The sequence below is a fragment of the Ailuropoda melanoleuca genome, chromosome 8, assembly GCF_002007445.2.
Source record: "Ailuropoda melanoleuca isolate Jingjing chromosome 8, ASM200744v2, whole genome shotgun sequence".
In the NCBI taxonomy this organism is placed as follows: Eukaryota; Metazoa; Chordata; class Mammalia; order Carnivora; family Ursidae; genus Ailuropoda; species Ailuropoda melanoleuca.
Window position 1 is genome coordinate 76,410,161 of NC_048225.1, and position 20,678 is coordinate 76,430,838.

General features: G+C 42.3%; 1 protein-coding gene and 1 non-coding gene across 2 annotated transcripts in view; both read left to right on the plus strand.

Moving 5' to 3' along the window:
* C8H1orf105 (chromosome 8 C1orf105 homolog) overlaps nt 1–2,043 on the plus strand; it is a 38,090-nt gene extending 36,047 nt beyond the window's left edge. Inside the window, exon 6 of the mRNA XM_034667646.1 lies at nt 1,402–2,043. Coding sequence (XP_034523537.1) covers nt 1,402–1,590 — 189 coding nt within the window. The 3' untranslated portion in view covers nt 1,591–2,043. The remainder of the gene's footprint in view (nt 1–1,401) is intronic.
* A 6,561-nt stretch (nt 2,044–8,604) lies between these two features.
* On the plus strand, nt 8,605–8,715 carry LOC117803582. Its single transcript, XR_004627530.1, has one exon. It is a non-coding gene; the product is annotated as a U6 spliceosomal RNA (small nuclear RNA).
* Nucleotides 8,716–20,678: the final 11,963 nt, after the last annotated feature.

A 20,678-nucleotide genomic window follows, 5' to 3' on the forward strand; every position in this document is an offset into this window, starting at 1 on the left:
CTCCTACCCCCCCCCCCGTGCTCCTCCTCCCCCTCCCCCAAGCCAGACATTCAGCACAACCAGCCTTCACCTTTGATCAAGCCAGAGAAACTGCTGACGCTGCCCTGGCGCCACGGGTTTCTACAGCTTAGACGTGTCCCTGCTGCCGCGCTTGCGTACTGCTGAAGCTGCCACCCACCTGCGTGGCCTTGCCTGTGGACACGCTGCAAATACCACATGGCCGACTCATCCCAGTGAACGTAACTGCCAATCACTGTCTAACTCCTCGCCTTGATCACACAGCAGTGACTTCTCGTTTGTTTCTGGATTCAGCTAACCTTTATATATTATCAGTAATCATCAGTGAGAACTAAGTAAACAGAAAGAGCCTGTCTCCATAAGTTACGGGGATTTTTTCTGGATTCATTTGTCTTGACTCTGGCTTTGAGTCCAGAGTTCCATGATATGTACAGGGTCCAGATGTCAATAAACACTAGCAGAGATGTGAGCAACCTGCCTTGGCCTACCACCTGGCACATTGGTGTGTCATGGTTCAAAGATCACTGTGCTAGAATTAAGGAGATCTGGGTTCTGGTCCTCAGTCCATCAGGGCCTGTGACCCTGGACCTCTGTTGCCTCTTCATTACAGTGATGAGACTCTCTTAGCTCTCATTCAGCTGGAGCGAGGAGTTTTTCCAGAGAATTCAAGACTCCAGTTCCCTTCCATTCAGTGACTTCCCATAGAAAGACGCTATCCCTCAAGCAATGTGTCTTCTGGAAAAGATGAATATTAACCAACATTTTTGTTAATAAAATCACATTAGAAGAAGAGGTCAGGATGATGAGGATTTTAAGGAACGCTAATTTAAATTATTTCATAAAATGAAGGTTCCTTTTGAAATGCAAGTACTATCCTAGACTTTTCGTAAGATCATGTTCATTTTTTAAAGATAGAACCGTATGTGTGCCCCTAAAAAGCCTTCCTTTTTAAATATTTATTTATTTATTTAAATTTTAATTCAATTAATTAACATATAATGTATTATTGGTTTCAGAGGTACAGGTCCGTGATTCGTCACTCTTATATAATACCCAGTGCTCAGTACATCACATGCCCCCCTTAATGCCCATCACCCAGTTACCCCATCCTGAGAATTGAATCTTCTTTTCCCTTCAACTCACATTATAACTCCAGACACATTTTATATTCAGTTTTTATTTAATTGGCAATGACTCCTAATACATGAGTTTTGTTTCTAGGTACCTTTTCTGACCTCTTTGGCGAGATTTGTAGGAGCTTAAATCTTGTGCGGGATAAGATGGTTCTATCAAAAGGAATTCTTATGTGAATTTTGAATCTGTTTTGTAAGGACGAAAAAGTCTTTGGTGACCTTTAGATATTTTGAGTTTCTGTAAAAATAGATTCTAAGAAGTCCTTGTTTTTCCCTCTTATTGCACTGTTTTCCAGAGAGCGTTCGCTACCGGCTGCCCATTCTGGGCCCCAGGATCTCCATCTTCCACGGGCTGCTGACGGATACCTACCCAACTCTGCAAGAGACACAACTCTCTTCCTTGCCCGGAAAGGAGCCAACGGGCAAGACAATGAGGTAGTGAGTGGTCGGAGCTCATCACCTTCCAGACTCACAAAGAGAAAATAAGTTAACCAAGCCAGTTTCTGGCATATAAGCCTAATTCCCTCTTGTCACCAAAAAGGTGACTCACTTTTGCCTCCTTGAGAGTTGCTCGATTCTAGCTCTTGCCACTGTCTTCTCACTCACTTTTCCTAAAGACGAGTGGTTTAATTTCCATGATTATAAAGGTTTACTGATTAAAATGGAACATTTTGAGTGTCATTGATTTTTATATGTTTTGAAGATTTTTGACTGTGTTATTATAGACAACATCCTTCTGTTTCTAAGACTTGAATTTTCAGCTCTTCTTCAGGGCAGGGGGCTGGAGATGGCTCCTGGAGGTTTCTCATGAATTCAACCGATTATGAATACAGGAGAGAAATGGAGGTCACCCTCTTGTCCTTATCTCTGTCAGTTAACTGGTAGATGACAGGATACTGTGATGCAAAGGGAAAATGGCAAGAGATTAGTGATTGCAACTCTTGAGGACAGGAAACGTGCCTTGTCTTGCCCCCTTCCTTTAGTGCCCTGTGTATTATCAGATATTCATCCGATCTTTGCTCATTCATATCTAAATCACGTGCTTGTGTTTTGTTCTTCGGTTATTTTGGTTTGAGACTATTTACCTTCGGCTCTGTCTTGGTCCATGTGCCAGTAATGTGAGGGAGACAGAGGAAAACTCTAGCTTGCAAATATTATATTTATAAGCACAAATGCTCCATACCCAGCTTCAGGAGGGTTCCTATAAAAACTTCCCTTCCGTTCTTGAGGATGCAATGGCCTTGTGCAATCCCAGGATCCTGGCTAAATGGACACTGGACCCACATGTAAGAACCAACCTCTGTGCTGACTGTATTTGAAGAATGGGATTCTGGAATCTTTAAAAAATGGCCTGGTACCTAAATTGACCTCTTTTCTTATACACACACACATTTAAAAACTACCCCCCAAAACCAGAAAAACTTGCTCGATTGCCCTATATTTATGGTAGGTTATGATTCTTGGTTTCAGTTCAGTTAGCGTTCAATACCTCCAAAAATAGTATGTACTTCCTCTCAGGGCACACATGTATTATGATCCTGTTTCAAATCATTGCCGAAGGACAGACAAATCAGGGATCAAAATGTTTCTTTCTTATTTTTTGTTTTGCAAATTATTGTATCCAGTAAAAGGATTTGGTGTACCTATACCCCTGAATTAGGGAGAGATACATCCCCAAGCACAATTATTTGGAACTTTTGAGATAATCTGAATATTATATACCTACTCAGATAGAACGCTTCCTAAATGTCAAAAAGTTCCTGCCTGAAGTACAGGGGTATTTCTACAATTTCATCAAAAAGAATAACATTCTGGTGTTTGGCAGTGTTCCGGTGTGGTGACTGAGAATGATGGTCCGTATCAGTGGTTCTCAAGCTTTTTCATCTTAGGAACCTTCTACACTCTTAAACTCGTAAAGACTGAGAGCCCTAAAGATCTTTTATTTTTATTTTTTTAAATTTTTTAATTTTTTCAATTTTTTGAGAGAGAGCGAGCGAGCTGGCGGGGGAGGGGAGGGGAGAGTGAGAGGTAGAGGGGAGGTAGAGAGAATCTGAAACAGGCTCCATGCTCAGTGTGGAGCCCCAATGCAGGGCTCAATCTCATGACCCTGAGATCATGACCTGAGCCAAAATCAAGAGTCAGATGCTTAACTGACTGAGCCATCCAGGTGTCCCCCTAAAGATCTTTTGAAAAATGTGGGTTATATCTATTGATATTTATCACATTAGAAATTAAAATGGAGAAACTTTTAAACACAGTAATTCACAAGCACACCTTCCAGTAGCTGTCAAAGCGATGACATTACCACATGTCATATAACCCCTGGAAGACTCCACTGTAGCCTTGGGAGAGAAGAAAAGTAACAAGGCAAATAACATCCTAGTATTATTATGAAAATAATTTTGACCTCACAGACACCCCAGAAAGAATTTCAGAGACCCCCGGGGTCCCCAGACTATCCTTTGAGAACTTCTGGTATACATGATATACCCTTCCATCCCTGGCCTTGCAGGGAAAGGGATGCTGGGATGTTTTAACTCACCCACCCAAGTACTCTGGTCTCATGCCAGAGGTCTTCAGGAGAAGGCAGCAGCAGGTTTTCCAAGTGTGGTTATATTAACTTTTGGCATCCCTTGCCTCCCTTTACTCACATTATTTATTTAACAACCTTAATTTGGTTTCTCAAATAGTGTCCTGGTGAGACTAGAGTAAGTTGACCAGTTGGCACAAGAACTCTCATTCCCTCTGAACTCCATTTCTCTCTATGGATGCTTGTTAGTTTATTTGCCTTTGATTAGTATGAACTCATTTCCCAGAATCTCAGGGGTAAACCTGGACCCATTGTGACCTTAGCTTACTAGTGATGTCCCATCAGCAGCTTTGTTGAACAGTTAGCTAGCTGGCAAATTTTCTTTTTACTTTACTCTTGCAACCACATCCTGGAGACTAGTGGCCCTGGGGGTGGAGGTTGGGAAGTCCAGCTCTTGACGGCCTTCTCCACGTGGCCACCCCAATGCCACCATTTCAGTTTAAACTTGCAAAGAGATCTATGTGGATGCTGCCTGATTTTTTCACCATTAGTAATATTTATAAGAAATCATCTTAAGCACACGGAACTTTGTTTCTCTGTGTACTATGGGGGTCAAATGGTTGCCTCTGCCATCATCTTGATGCCATCTTTTCTGTGCTGAGATGGATCCTTGGAGATAATAAAGTGGACTTGTCACTTATTACTTTACCTACTGCATGTTCCTAAGCTTCATCCAAAAACCTCTCATAAATGGGCCCAGACAATCTTTTCACTCATCATGTTACTCCTGGTTCAAAGTCATGTAGAGTTCAGATTAATTTTTTTTAAAGATTTTATTTATTTATTTGACAGAGAGAGAGAGCAAGCGGGAGGGAGCAGCAGGCAGAAGGAGAGGAAAAGCAGGCACCCCACTGAGCAGGAAGCCCGATGCGATGCGGAACTCGATCCCAGGACCCTGAGACCATGACCCGAGCCGAGCCCATGGCAGATGCTCAACCGACTGAGCCACCCAGGCGCCCCCCAGATTAATTTTTTTAAGGGATAATCTTTGGTAGATTTTTTTTAATTCAAACTGTTTTAAAAAATAAATGACTCTTGTTATAATAAAAATTCATAGACAACTCTTCCATCCTCCTTCATCCTAACGGGGAACTTAAAAACCAATCAATCATACAATTCCTTTCCCTCCAGAATGGAGAGAAGTGCTGTATTGAGGAAAATCCATGCTGGATCTTTAAAAAAGAAATCAGGCATCTATCACAAGGCCGTTGTTACTTCTGGTCCCCAGTTCAACCTTGCAAGGTTCTGCAGGCCTTTATTGCCATGTGCTCTGCTCAGGGACACCCATCTCTGTCCTGGCCCCTGACTGTCAAATCTCATGGTTTTACACATCAGAGACACCCAGCTTCCTGCATATGTCCAAGAACCAAGAACTCCAAATAATAGAAGTGGAGCAGAGTCAGCAGAACTGCCTTGTCCCTACCCTAAGGCATCCCCTGTTTGGAACGTTCTGTTCAGGTGTAGTTACTCCTGTTGAAGGAGGTCTTAGGGATGAGGAGGTATTGTCCAATAGAATCTAGAAGATTTCCAAGAAAAGGAGGAAGCACAGAATTTTTTTCTAATATTAATAAACCTATAAACTAAAACCTTAAGAATCAAGATAATTAGAAAATTTAGAAATGGATAATATTTAACCTCTAGAGAAAACAGGGATGATCAACCATGTCCCCCTCAAGCCCACCCTTAATTTAGCACTTTGTATAGTCCCTGTTTCATACATGTAATTCTTATCTCTCTAGAAAAATGTCTAACTTAATGAGAATGAGAATGATACCTCGTGTTGAGCCAGCTCCATATCCGCATACGGTGGCTCCGTATCTTCACAGGAGCGACCCGGATGCACACCTGAAAGAACTTAGGAGAAAAGTCCATTCCTAGGTTTCTCAAGCAATGCGAAAAAACAGAGAAGCCAAGTCCCCTGTATTGGGGGCAGTGAGGGTGCAAAGAGTTTAGGTATTAGGAATTTATTTCAACTGGAGAAATAACACACATACACATACACGAAAAGCGCGTGGACAGGCCAAAATGTAAAGAAGCATGAGTTACTCTCCGCTCTAAATCCCCAGTGATCTCAGCAGTAGGGTTTTTTGTAGCACCAACCACTGAGTTCTCTGGACAGGAACAAAGATGCAGTTGTGTGACCTCGTCAGTAAAGTTGGCCAGAGGAGAAATAGCCATATTTACCCTCACAGAATGTTATCTCCCCCTTGCAAAGTCTTTGGCGAGGCATTTTACTGCCTGGCCAGTAAAGTGCAGAATAGTGAAATTAGGCATTGGCAGATGTTGGCTGTTTAGAGGAACACTTGTTCCTAGACCCCTTGGGATTGGACTCCACTCCATCCTGTGTAACAGAGAGCGCCCTATGGGTCACACAGCCAAGAGTCAGGAAACCCTTGCTTCCTAGACTCTCACATTGAGAAAATCGGGCAAAGAGTAAGATGTGCATGAAACAACAAGATATTGGTTAACATTAGTTGTCTCTGGGGCGCCTGGGTGGCACAGCGGTTAAGCGTCTGCCTTTGGCTCAGGGCGTGATCCCGGCGTTGTGGGATCGAGCCCCACATCAGGCTCCTTCGCTGTGAGCCTGCTTCTTCCTCTCCCACTCCCCCTGCCTGTGTTCCCTCTCTCGCTGGCAGTCTCTATCTCTGTCAAATAAATAAATAAATAAAAATCTTTAAAAAAAAAAAACATTAGTTGTCTCTGAGGAGTGGAACTGAATGGTTGGAAGACAGAAATTGGCAGAGGGAGGGGACATTTCATAGTATTTCCTTATCTGTTCTTTGAATGTTAAACTGCATGAAGGTTTCACTGACTCAGAAACAAAACAAGACCAAACAAACAAATAAACAAAAACTTTAAAAAGTCACCGGGGGCTACCTAGCTTTGGGATTGTCAACCTGATAAACTATCAACATAGTTACTTGTCCTCATGAACACAGACAACGCAGTCCTTGAATACGGTGAAGTTTAGGCAAGCATCCACACAAAGATGAATTTTATCTCTGGCCCTTGGAAATGCTGCCCTTGGAATGCTGCTGGCAAATAGAAACCCGTGCTTCAGCTCAGGAAGCATTTTAAACTTTTCAAGGCAGTTTCACTTGTTTTTCCTCTCTCTTTGTCTCAGACTTACCATTGTTCTTTTACCATGAAACAGGAGTGATTAATGGGGCGCACAATGCTCTCCATTTAACAAACACAGTCCTTCTCTGGCATCTTTACAAAAGTTCTTCGTTTTATTGTAACAAGTGTATCTGGTTCTTTTTCATGAAGCCGCCTACGCAGGGCTAGTCTGTTTTGCACAAAACTCTTGAAGTATTTGATGACATCGCCCATGTTCCTCTTAATCTTTTTTAAACTTATGATCCCCAGGCTCTATGGCCAATATGACATGGCCCAGTTACCCTCTCTAGACCCACCCCCAGTGCCACTCAAAACAAGGCACCTAGAGGGAATCGGAAACTCCAGATGTGCCCGGCCAGATGTGACTGTGGGACTCACCCTCCCGCCTTCTGGATTACCTGCTTCCAGAAATGTAGATTAACTGGAAATTCGTTTTCCAGGCAGCAGTGTCACCTCATTCTCTCACCTTAAGTTGGCACTACCTAAAGCTTTTTTGTCCTTTTGGTGAGAATTGCTGTTCTAACAGCTTTCCTCAGGCTATTAATTTGCTAAAACCTGAACGCACGACCCTATCTTCCTCCTTATTAAGGTTCTTTAGCCGGATTCCAGCCAGTGACCATCTTTCTGAATCTAGGTTCCAGCAATCATTAGTCCTCCCAAATTTGATGATCTGGTCTTCTTGTCTTCCTCTCAGTTTTTGTAAGTAACAGGGCCAGGGACCAAGCCCCAAAGCACAGCTCGAGAGTCCTCCCTTTAGGTCTGGGATCCCCAAGGGCCTCTTCCTTCATCTATATTTTATTATGCAAACTTTCAAATAGACAGACAAACAGAAATAATACCTCAAAGAACACCCATGTCTCCTCCACCTAGAGTCTGCAGTTGTCAGTATTTTGCCACATTTCCTCTATCTACAAATTGTTTGGCCGAATCATTTTAAAATAAAGACATAATGACATTTTACCACTAAATAGTTCAGCATGCAGCTCCAAAATTAAAAAAAAAATCTCCTTCAAAGGATAATTCCATTATCACACATAACAAAAAATGAATAAAAATTCCTTATTTTTTTAATAATATTTTTTTATTTTATTATGTTAGTCACCATACAGTACATCCCTAGTTTTTGATGTGAAGTTCCGTGATTCATTACTTGCATGTAACACCCAGTGCACCATGCAATACGTGCCCTCCTTAATACCCATCACCAGCCTATCCCATTCCCCCACCCCCTCCCCTCCGAAGCCCTCAAAAATTCCTTATTTTTATCTCCATTCAGTCCATATTCAACTTCCCCAATTTGTCCCCAACATGTCTACTATGGCTGGTTTGCTCAAAGCCAAATAAAATCAAGCATGATGCTTTGCATTTTTGCCTCTTTTAATCTAAGCACATTGTACCCCAACTTTCTTTTTCAAGACATTGATCTGTTGCAGACCAAGATAATCATTTTGTAGATAGCCAAAACCTCTTTAAAAACTACCCCTCTTCATATTGTTCGTTTCAACTACTGCTATCAAGGGCCACTGACTGAGTAATTATTAATTTTTCTTTTTTGTTCATCAAATTTATATGTAACTAGCGATTAGAGCTTCTGATAAGCATGAGATAACAATCTTACTGTATTGAACTGGTGCGATTGCAGAGATAAACCCAGGATTGTGATGTTTTGTAATTGCGTCATTTTGGTCGTTACTTAACCTTTATGTGTCTGGGTTTCTTGTGTCGTATAATGAGGATAAATATGTCTGTCTCCGTAAGAGCAGCACATGTACTAAAATTAGAAGGATGGAGAGAAGATTAGTCTGGCCCCTGCATGAGAATGACATGCAAATTCGTGAAGTGTCCCGCATTTGTTAAGCTAAGCTCATCTGTGTATTTATTAGAAATTGAAAAATGTCCCTGCATAAGAGTTTTCTAATTTATATTACCACTACGAATACATGCAAGTGCCTGTTACCCTCAGCCTCAACAATGACTGCAGTAAGTTTTACTTTTAAACTAATTTTAGAGATGAAAAATATCGCTGTACAATTGTAATTTGTATTTCTCTAATTATGAGACTGCATTTGTTTTCATATGTTTAAGGATTATTCCTATATATTTTCGTGATTGTTTAGCTTTTAAACCTATTTTGCTATCATGACCCATTAATTTTTAAAGATTAGATACTTCATTATCCAAATGGGGAAAAAAAAAATCTTACATGAAATGCTACAACTGCACTCAAGGTTTCCACCTGGTCTCTGACCATAGGAGCAAACACATATTTTCATTTAACATTTGGAAATCTGATAAACTAGCATTTATCAAACCCATACTGGATGCTGGTAGAGAGGGCGACTGAATGAGCTTTTACTGTGTCCCCTACCCCATGCTCAACACAGTTAGTGAGTCCACATTTCATCTTTACAATAACCTTTCAATATGGGTAGGGTTGTTACCTCCAAACATGAGGGAGGAAAGTGGGTCTCACAAAGGCTAAATAACTTGCCTAAGTTTGTTCTTTGGAACTAGAATTTTCTGAGCACATAGCTGTAACTCCTTCTACTATTCTACTTTCCCTCTAATTATGAAACAGTGTCCCTTTCCTGGTCAACATAATATCTAAGATTTCCAATCAACCAATCACCTCAACCTTGTTAAAGGTTGTGTTCAAAATAGCAGTTCTCTCCATGGAGTCCTCTGCCATCTGAGGGATAAAACTGGCTGCAAACCAAACAAAGCCAAGCCTCACCTTGTTGGGTTTTCCCAGGATGGGAAATGACGTGCACTGGCTCCAGTCAGAGGCCTCTCTCCTCTCAGCCTGTGAGACACTCTAGGTTATTGGAACGTGTCATAGCTTTGGAATGAAAGAGCAGGCAGGAGCCAGCTCCTGGCATGAAGCTTCCCACCAGTTTAGACAAGGCTTGAAAGGTGGATGGTAGAGGGTGGGAAGGAGGCTAAACCCAAGAGTGTGGCAAAGTCAGTGAACAAGTCTTACACCTGTCAGCCTTAGAGTTTTGGTCAGCAATTGGGGCCCTAACAAAGTGGAGGAGTGCATTAGTAGAGAGGAAGGTAAAGATGTGTGTGTGGAGAGGGAAGGAGGTACCTGGAAATGTCAAGGCCAGGTATACATCATCTTGGAAGTCTGGTTATCTGTGTAAAGCCCAGTCACTGGACAAGATGCAAGGGGCTACCTGAGGAAGCGAGTCTGGCCAGAGCAAAACTGGGAGACCTAGGGATTCTCAGTGGAGCCATATCATGATCTATGGGGAGAGATTACACGAGTCAACAGGGTAATTTATTAAAGAACTGACAAGTTAGAAATGTAGCAGTGTTGGTTTTCAAATGAGTTAGTGTTCAGCAAGAAGGTATCTCAGCCCAACCCAACAACTGCTTTCATTCATTCGTTCATCAATATTTAAATTCCTATTATGTACCGGACACTATACTTTATGGAAGCCTTACAAAAATGATTTATAGATAAATATTTTTCTGCTGGAACTCACAGTCTAATGAGAGAGACAGACATGAAACCAAAGCATTACAACACCGTATGGTAAGTGTGATCATAAAGGTACGTATAAAATACCAGCTATGCCATGACTTGGCTCCGCAACCCTTGCTCAGTAGGCTGGAGAAAAGCATGATCAGAACTGGGTCTGAGAAACAAACAGCTAAATGGGAGGAGGAAAGGAGACCAGTTGGAAAGAGACCAGGTAATAATCCAGGCAAGGTTGGGGAATCTTGTTAACTTCTAGCTGAATATACGGTCAGACCCTGTGTAGAGAGACCTGGACTGGAGTTTCATTTCTAAAAGTCAACAGTCTGAAGGTGGTATTTGAAGCTATGGATACCAATGAGATAAGTCAAGGAGGTGGTGTTGTACTGTAGTGTGTAAAGAGAGGGATCCAAGGGGCAGGTTTGGAATATAAGAGTATAAGAAAGAAAAGGTTTCAGGTTAAACTGAGAAGAATCCAGGAGAAAGTCTCCCAGGAACCAAGGGCAGAGTTTTAGGAAATAGGAGGTTACCAATGGGGTCAAATACCACAGGGAAGTCAAGCAGAAAAGTAGTGAAAAGAAGTTACCAGATACAACTAAGATGTTAGGGGTAAGCTTAGTCAGAGTACAAGGGGTTCAAAAAGAATTGGGATTACAGAGTTGAAGAAAGAAGGAAGTTTGGTGATAAAGAGGAGAGGCAAGGATGAAGAAAAGAGACCTCTCATGTGGGAGGGAAGGGAGCCTGGGAAGCCAAGCCCATGGACACCTAAGGATTCTCCCGAAGAGAAGTCCCCCCCAGCTTGGGGCAGTCCTCCAAGGTCCCTCCCTTTGCCTGTTCGAATCCTCCTTGCACATCAGCTCCTCTCCTTCCTGACCCACCTGGCTTCCCGTCTTGGCTCCCGCTTCTAGTGTCTCTACCTGTTTGCTTTGGGCCTAATGACTGGGCCTCCTCAGCACTGTGAACACAGACCTGAGCCCCCAGAACACCCCTGGCAGTGCCAACAGTGACCCATCACTTACGCATTCATCGCACACATATTTGTTATACCCCTAGTATGAGTCGGGTACTATTCTTGGCACTGGAAGACACTGATGAAGAGAAAGTCAAAGTTCCTGATCTTACTGGAATTTACCTATAGTAGGGGAGATAAAGAATAAAGAAATGATGGGCAAGGGTCCCCAGGCACCTTCTCCTTAGGAGAAGAACTTGAGCCCCCCCACACTGAACCGTACGTATTTCAGTGTAAACTCTTGGGGCCACTGTCCTAGCTGTGCTTGGGCCTTTGATATGCTGCCCTAAGGTACAAGGTCTCACTGGTGTCATACCACATCTTCAGACATTCAGACCCCAAATGGTAATCAATAATCACAGTACTCCGTCAGTTGAGTCAGATTCTGATTCCTTTCTGAATGATTGTAGGTGGAACTAGTCTCTTCATTTGTCCCCATGTCCCTTTTCAGTGGCTTTCTCCCTCTGTGCCACCCTCATTCCACAAACCCACCTTATATTACATTCCCAAAGTGCTAGGCTTTCTTATTAATTACTAGATGTTACTCAATCTAGACAGCCATCAGTTAAAAATGTGCCATTATTTTATATACCAATTAAGAAAAAATGCCCAAGACGAGGAGTTGAGACACCAAAGGGCTATACCTTCCCTGCAGAGGTAAATGAGAAATAAACTCACCACACAGGGAGAAACAGCAAAAAAATCTGGCGTGTTTCCGTCTTGGCAGTGGTGGAGAAAGGGTGAGAAACATCTCATCTGAGAAGTTACAATCATACAAGTGGCCAAAGTTCACATGACTAGAGTGGCCCAAACACTCTCCATCTGAGAACTTAATTTGAAGTGACATCAGGGTGACTGGCAGAAGCAAAGGTAAATCTTCAGAACCAAGGTTCACAATGCCCGTATGATGGCCTACCTACTCTAGCAATAGTCAAAGTCTGCGTTTCTAATGCAACCAAAGGACACCAGGCATCTGGTAGACTTCCTTGCATAGAGATTTGGCCTATAGTCTATTTCTTGTGAGTTTAAATTATAAAGACAATATTTTGTATACTGTGACCACTTCAAAATTACAGGTAGAGGGGTGCCTGGGTGGCTCAGATGGTTAAACAACCAACTCTTGATTTCAGCTCAGGTCATGATCTCAGGGTCATGAGATCAAGCCCTGCATTGGGCTCCGCAGTCAACATGGAGTCTGCTTGTCCCTCTCCCTTGACCTCTGCCTCTCTCCCTGCTCGCTCTCTTTCTCTAAAATAAAACAAAAAACAAGACAAAACAAAATAAAATAAAATAAAAATCGTTTAAAAAATTACAGATGGAGAAATTAGGGATACCTGGATGGCTCAGTTGGTTAAGCATCTGCCTTCAACTCAGGTCATAATCTCGGGGTCCTGGGATCAAGCCCCTCGTCAAACCCTGGACTCAGCGGGGAGTCTGCTTCTCTCTCTCCCTCTGCCACTCCCTCTGCTCATGCTTGCTCTCTCTTTCTCTCAAATAAATAAAATTTTTATAGATGGAGAAATTAGGGTTTATATAACACATTAACCATGGCACTGGGATGCTGTTCAGTGCTCCACGAAGCCATCTCTTTTTCCCTGAAAGATCAGAACCTGAGTGGCATCTTGGGCTCTTTCCGAAATGAGGTATGGCTCAATGGTATCATGCGGGCTTCTGCAGGTATGAATATAAGCTGCTGGGGCCAGGAGTCTGAATTATTGACGGAACCTCGCTAGAGACTAATTCTGGGCTCTACAACTAGAAGTTATGGATGCTGGCACAGGTTTTGAGAGGAACTATAAAAGCTGTTGTAAAACAGAAACTGGGCAGAAAGGGTCAAATTCTAAGTTCTCCTGCTAGAAGGAACCCCAGAAACCATCTAGTCCGGTTCTTTGGGCCATCTGGCAGGGCTGCTATCTCGTTAGGTCTTTGCATGGTTCAACCTTTTGTGTAACTCAAGTCTTTGTTTAAATGCCACCTCTTCAGGGAAGACCACCTTGGCTACCTCATCTATAATAGCCTGCTACAGTAATTCAGGATGTTGAACCCTTTATTTTGCTTCTTTTAGTCATAATAATTATTGCTATCCAATACCATCTGAAATAATTAGTTAATTGTGAATTTGGTTTTTTTTTTTTTTTCTGTCTTCTCCCATTAGAACACAGGGACAGGGTTCATTCTGTAAACCCAGAGTCCGAATAGTACCCAGCCCAAAACGGAAACTCAAAAATATTTGTTGAATGACTGAATAGTGAATGAAACAATGAAGAAAATAAGGACAATGGCTGTAATTATTTAAATCTCAGATAAAGGAAATTCCATATCAGGTTTAGACTAGTTAGACTAGATTTTAATTTATTTTCACTGAGGACCTAGTTGTAATATTTCTGTATCCCAGTCTTTAGCATAGTACCTGTCTTATATAAGGCTCTCAGTAAATGTCTGCTGGATGAAAGAATACACATCATATGCCCCTTAATGATGAGCTGCTTTAATTCTCTGGAAAAGGAATTCTCTCTTAACATCCGGGAACAATGATATATGTGACACTATTAACCAAAAAAAAAAAAAAAAAAAAAGGTTGGGAAATACAAATAGATTTTATTTTATTTTTTTTTAAAGATTTTATTTATTTATTTGACAGAGATAGAGACAGCCAGCAAGAGAGGGAACACAAGCAAGGGGAGCGGGAGAGGAAGAAGCAGGCTCACAGCAGAGGAGCCTGATGTGGGGCTCGATCCCATAACACCGGGATCATGCCCTGAGCCGAAGGCAGATGCCCAACCGCTGTGCCACCCAGGCGCCCCACAAATAGATTTTAGATGATACGAAAAAGAATTAAAGATGTAAAAAAATAGTTTAAAAATGAGAAGTGGGAGATCATCAAGCCTGAGAACAGAATGCAGGAGGATTTTTAAGGAAAACGGAGAGGTTCAGGATGTTATGATTGTCCACGCTCTTCCGATCTCCTTTGTTAAAATCTTCTGAGGGCTTTGCAACTAAGAGCACTTTCTCCTTGGTTGGAGTGCCTGTGATGGGCACCCAGAATGAGGGATAAGCCAAATGGCCTTTCCAACTTCTTCAAGCCTTAGAGTAGAATCTGGAAGCTGAAAAACTGCACATTCATCATTCAGCCAGCATTTACATAAAGGGCCTGCTAAATTCCAGGGAATAGTCAAGATCCTTTTAATGGCAAGCGACAAAAACTCAATTTATACCTTAAAAAAAATGGGAGAACACTTGAAGGATCCTGGGTTTTCTCCCAGAGCAACCAAGCCACAAGAAGGACAAGAATGCAGCAGACTTCAGGAACCATTAAAACCAGGGACCTAATACAGCGTGGACTCTCTCTCCATCTCTTCCTTACTGGGGGTTGTCTGTTACCTTCTCCTGTTACAGCCCATCTATTTCCATGTGGTGGAAAACCTGACTATGAACATCTTCCAATATTTACCTTTATAGCTTTCAGCCAATGTAGTTCCAAGCCTCAAAATCCAGGACAAGGCACCTAGCCCAACTTGGAAAGGAATCTTATCATCAAGCAATCAGTTATGACCATCGGGATGAGATTAAGTAAGAACTCCATAAAGATGAAGTGGTGGGGAAAGAGAGACACGATTTTCAAGGGTTGTGGGTGGGGCCGAGCAGGCAACACCATACACGCTCATTATGTCCTGGCGCTGTATTAGACACTGGTTAGCCACTGGTGAGACAAAGATGACTAAACCTTAATACCTGAAAAACCTGGTGTCGTCAACTGCCTCATGACACAAAAATGCTGTCAGCGATCTCCTCAGAGAGTCTGAATGCAGTGCTGTGTCTGGGAGCAGCTGAAACTGGCCTCTCTTTGAGAAGGCTGCCCCCATTTTCTTTGTAAAAGGCACATGCCGTCTTTAGAGTTCAGAAGGTTGACGTGTCACTTAGAGTTAGTGATGACCTCGGAGCTGAAGGCAAGAGTTGAGGAACTGGTTTGTCCACTCTTGGTAGTCTGGAAAAGAGACCAATAAGACAGCACTGGGGATGACCAGGATGAAGTAGGAAATAAGCAGAATAGACGGACAGAAGGAGAGAAAGAAAAGAAAGAGAGGAAACAAGAGAAGAGTGTCGTTAATGGAGTTAATGAAAAATTAATGTAAAGTGAATTTGACATTAATGTAAACTGAATCTCACAGCTCTCCATGTCTTCCTCCATTTAGGAATGAGAACGATAGGCTCTCCCGAACAATTCTGAGAGGGTAAAGCTTTTTGATCTGGGACTCTCTGACCACAGACTGTCCCTTCTGCTCTGAGGTGTGTCTGCCCAGCATTTCCCCCAGAGCGGTACCTGGTGGAAAAGGGGGTGTGAGACTGAATGAGCTCTTCATGCCTAGCTTTGTTTCCATGACAACTGATCCTCAAGCATTGCATTTGGGCACTTATAACGTACACTTTCCCAAGGAGAATTTGAACGTTTGGAAAAGGGATGGAATTGCCTTAGGGTCACATAGCTTTTCAGAGATTTTCCAAAGGGCTGGCATTTCTTTTAGAGATATTTCTGTGTTTAATGCTTAAAGTGATAGTGATTCTTTTCTGATGACTTGAAATCAAAACTTTTCACCTTTCCCTTTAGAAAATGGCCACAGCCTGGGGTGCCTGGCTGGCTCAGTCCAAAGAGCATGTGACTCTTTTTCTTTTTTTTAAGATTTTATTTATTTATTTTTGCAAGAGAGGGGATAGGGGTAGCGGGGGGCTGGGGTGACAGGGCAGAGGAAGAGGCAGACCCCCCACTGAGCAGGGAGCCCTAAGCAGGAACCCGTCCTAGGACCCCAGGGTCATGCAAAGGCAGTCACTGCTCAACCGACTGAGCCACCCAGGCGCCTGAGCATATGACTCTCGATCTCAGGGTTATGAGTTTAAGCCCCACGTTGGGTGTAGAGATTACTATAAATAAATAAATAAATAAATAAATAAATAAATAAATAAATAAAATATAAATTTAACTAAATTTAAAAAAAAGAAAAAACAAAATGGTCATAGCCCAGTAACTCTCAAATAGGCCTATAACAACATCACAGGCTAGAGTGTACCTAGTCACTTGTTAGTCAAATGGGAGAGTTAAATAATGAATTGGTGAGAACTGGTTCAGCCAGACGACCCATGTCAGGAGCCATCTCTCATCTCCCTGGACTAGAGTGGCTGTCTAGAACTGGACCATTTCAGGGAAAGGAGTGTCTTAGGATTTCCTACAAGTCAAAAGATGCATGTGGCAAGAGTCGCGGAGGAGATGGAGGTGTTCAGGGAGATTAAGATGATAAACACGGACATTGTAAAAGTATTGGTGACTGACTAGGCAACTCCATTAGGCATGAAGGAGGAAACCATGACTTAACCATCCCTCCATAGCTAACTGGCATGGAGCCTGGCACGTAGCAGGTGCTTTTAAGTTTGGGTTGATGACAGAATAAAAGTGACATTTGATTATTTGCAAGCATATCTCAGGAGCTATGCATAATCTGGGGCTTCTTCAAGGTGTAAGATTGGCCTTCTAGGAATGAAAGACATTCCTCTTTTTACTCCTTTAACTATCCCTCATCTAACTCTGATTTGATTTTTCCTAATTGTACTCCTTGTTAACTAGGAATTTGGTTCCGAAAGAACTGGCTCCAAGTGAAATAAATAGAGACAAGGAGGAGTAACTCATCCTGGGATCTAGAAACTGAGCATAGTAGGAATTCCTGGGGATTCCCAGCCAAGCTCGAAAGTGAAACAAAGGGAAATGTCTTGCAGAGTTATCTTCACTGAGGAGCCACTTGATCACTGTGGAAAGGCCAGAACACTCTAGTCAACATGAACTTCTCTGTGCATTCCTTCCAATTTGTAAACTCCCTAGACCTTATATAATTGCAATCTGGGGTATTTCAAAAAGCGAGACCTCTTGTGTATGCATGGTAATTGCTGGGGTAAACTGGCTTAAAATTGAGAAACAACCAGAAAAAGATAAGCAATGAGAATGACATTACATTTGTGCTTGAGAAACAACAACGTAAGATATGTCTGTAGCTTAGTGGTGGAGAGCAGAGTCTCTGGTGGTGACCTGGCTGGGTTTGTATCCTGACACTACACCTTACTGTTGCTATGTGGCTTTGGGCAAAGCTGTTGTGAGATTGACATACATCATACAAGAAAAATGCCCCAAACTTGCCTGACACATCATCAGTGGTCAACAACTATTGACTAATCTTACTATTCTTATTTAAAAATGCTTTTTTTTTTTTAAAAGATTTTATTTATTTATTTGACAGAGAGAGAGACAGCTAGCGAGAGACGGAACACAAGCAGGGGGAGTGGGAGAGGAAGAAGCAGGCTCATAGCAGAGGAGCCTGATGTGGGGCTCGAACCCACAACGCCAGGATCACGCCCTGAGCCGAAGGCAGACGCTTAACCGCTGTGCCACCCAGGCGCCCCTAAAAATGCTTTCTAAGTCACAACTCTAATAAGGCCATCCACCTGCCTAAAATACTTCAATAGTTCCTTGTTATTTCCCTAGCTAAACTGCGAGTTCTTTAGCACGTCCTACATTTCAGAACATTCCAGGGCTGGCCTCTAATTAGTTATCTCCTGCCATTGCTCCCTGATCAAATCCTAAGCTCCAGCTCTACTTAGAACTCCTCGAAGAATTTTGCTCTCTTATGTCTCTATACGTGCTCTCTTTCTTCTGCTTGAAATACTGTTTCCCCACTCACTTGCCTAGATAATGTGTATTTGTCCCTAAATTAGCCCAGATATCACCTCTTCCAGGAAGCTCTCCCTAACATGATTAGGGTGGCTTAGGAACCCCTTCCGTATGCTCTTATATACCCAAGTTCTACTGTATCCTGTTTCCTAACACATTCTGCTGGCATTCTTTCCTTTTCTTTCTCCCCCATGGACTCTATGCTCCTTGAGGAGAAGAAATGGCATCTTCTTCCTCAATGTATGTATCTCCAGCATGTATCACACAGAAGGTATTCAAAAAATGTTTGCTGTCTTTAGAATAGAGGGGGCTTAAAAATGAAATACCCTAGAAAGATCAGCAAAGATAAAGAACTGAATCCATGAAAGATGGAAATAGAGGGGAAAAAATCTGTAATTCCCTTACCTCTCACCCCATTTCCATAACCTCACACTTCAGGGCCGGGGGTTCTCCTTTATCATTTTCCATTCTCAAGTTCCCCTTAAGAGAATGTCAGGGGTCACATTCTCTGGTGACCCAGGTCTTTGAGGCTGTTACCTGATCCTGCTTCATTTCCTGTGAGCAACCGCAGTCCCAGCTCTGATCCTCAACAGGGAATTCTGAGCAGTCACAGTTTCAGGTCTTTTTAAGCTGATTATGGTTCTTAGAAGTAAGGAATCCAAGGCTTTCCATAATCTAGACAATGCAGGCCCTGTCTTTTAAACTAGCCCGTACTGGATAAGTAATAACTAATTGCCTTTACATTTTCTAAGAATGCTAGGGGGCCACAGTTAATCCTTTAAATGTTCCTGTGGTTAGAAATGCCATCCTGTTGCACCCTGATCAGGAAAGTGATAGCTCAAGGTCATTCAGCAGAACCAGGAGGTCAGACTGGCTTCAGCCACAGGCAAACGAGGCTCACGTAACTCAAATCAGTCTATTTTTCCATTTGACATTGTTCATTCTGGACATAGCCATGGAATTAAAATTGGAGCAGGGGCAAGCTAATGATGAGAAAATCATGTATTTGAACAAGATTTAAAACTAAACAAAAGATAAGTTCATTTATGAAATCCCTATGACTCTGTTCCAGCAATCTGAAAGGCCCTACCAAAAGCAAATGCCGAGTTACCCAAGGGAATTTCCGTAACTATGTTCTTTTGTTTGGCCTGAAACCCCCGAAGGATCCAGGGTAAAAGTTAGGAAAAGAGATAGAGGAAGAAAAATATTTCTAATGAGTCAGGGGCTTGATTTGTTTCTGTCATTTAGTAAAGATTTCATTTTGAGATGAACCGTTCACAAGCTTCTGAAATACCTTTCTTCAGATGTTTGATCACGACAAGTGGGAGAGACTTCAGAATATTTCAATCTCAAGTGCAAATAGACAAAACTTTTCACCTGTCTTAGCAGTAAGCAGAAGAATGGTCAGGGAGTGGCTCAAAGTTAATGAGGTCTCTCTGCTCCAGAGATCATGCATCACCCATTATTAGAGCTCTAACACCTACTGCAAGATCTGTCATTTAGTCGGTGCTCACCAAGTTTGGCTGAAAAAATTGTGAATGCATGCCATGTCTAGTGAAGGAATCATGGGCTTTTATTTTTAGTTCTCAAAGGGAAAAAAAAAAAAGCCCTGATTTATAACATCTGCCAATTGCTGCGGTGTAAATACTCCAAGCCTGGCCATTTTAAAGCTTAACAACAGGCTCATTAGTTTTCTAAAAATTTAACAATCGGCCCTTGTGACCAGTAGGAGTTGACCCCAGCACATGTGGGGTGGTATATTCTTGGCCCTCTTTGTACACACAAGCAGGGTGGTACTGAGTATTTTCAATATATTTAGCTTTCTGAGGGTCAAAGGGGGTCATGGATAAAGTTGGAGGTGGCTTGGAAACAGATACTCTGGAATATGATGCAAGGCCTCTTGCAGAGAAAAGCACATCAGTGGTGTCCTGTGGAAACTGCCAAGGGCAGAATAGTTTTTGTCTCTAGTTTACCATGAAAAATTGAGGAAGCACTTATAGGCCCCTCCTCTGCATGCTGCATGCCTCTTCCTCTAAGCAAAGGGGAAAGAAACGTCTTCCACAAGGCTAAGGTTCATGAGAACGGGTAAGAAACCTTAATCCGGGTACGAGTGTGCTCAAATTGGAGTTACCATGTTAAGATGTCTTTGTAATGTGGAGAATAGACCAAAGAAGGTTATTTCTTATTACCTAAACACTGTATCGATACCAGGAATACCTTTTGTGTGTATTTGGTAATAAGAATTCTTTTTAAGACGAGTAGATCACTGTTTCCATTCTCCCACAATTTACATCGCTCGTGTAGTTTTTGTCAAAAGTTTCTCCATTTCTCGTGTTACTAAATTAATAGGGTTTCTTGCTCATGAGTGCTTAGGATGAGTGTTCTGTGATATATGTTTGTTAGAGACACGCATGTTCAGCCGATGTGACTCCTTTCAGCCAATACATTTCTCCACCATCCACTGGACGGATCTAGAGCTTGACACAGGGGTTTTGGTTATGGAGCGCAGAAATGCACCTGGGCTCACATTCCACCTGAAGCGCATGTACTTCCTACCCCGTCTTGTCCTGTCTGGGAGGTGGGAGCCTTGGATGGGGTGGGGGAAAGGTGAGAGCCAA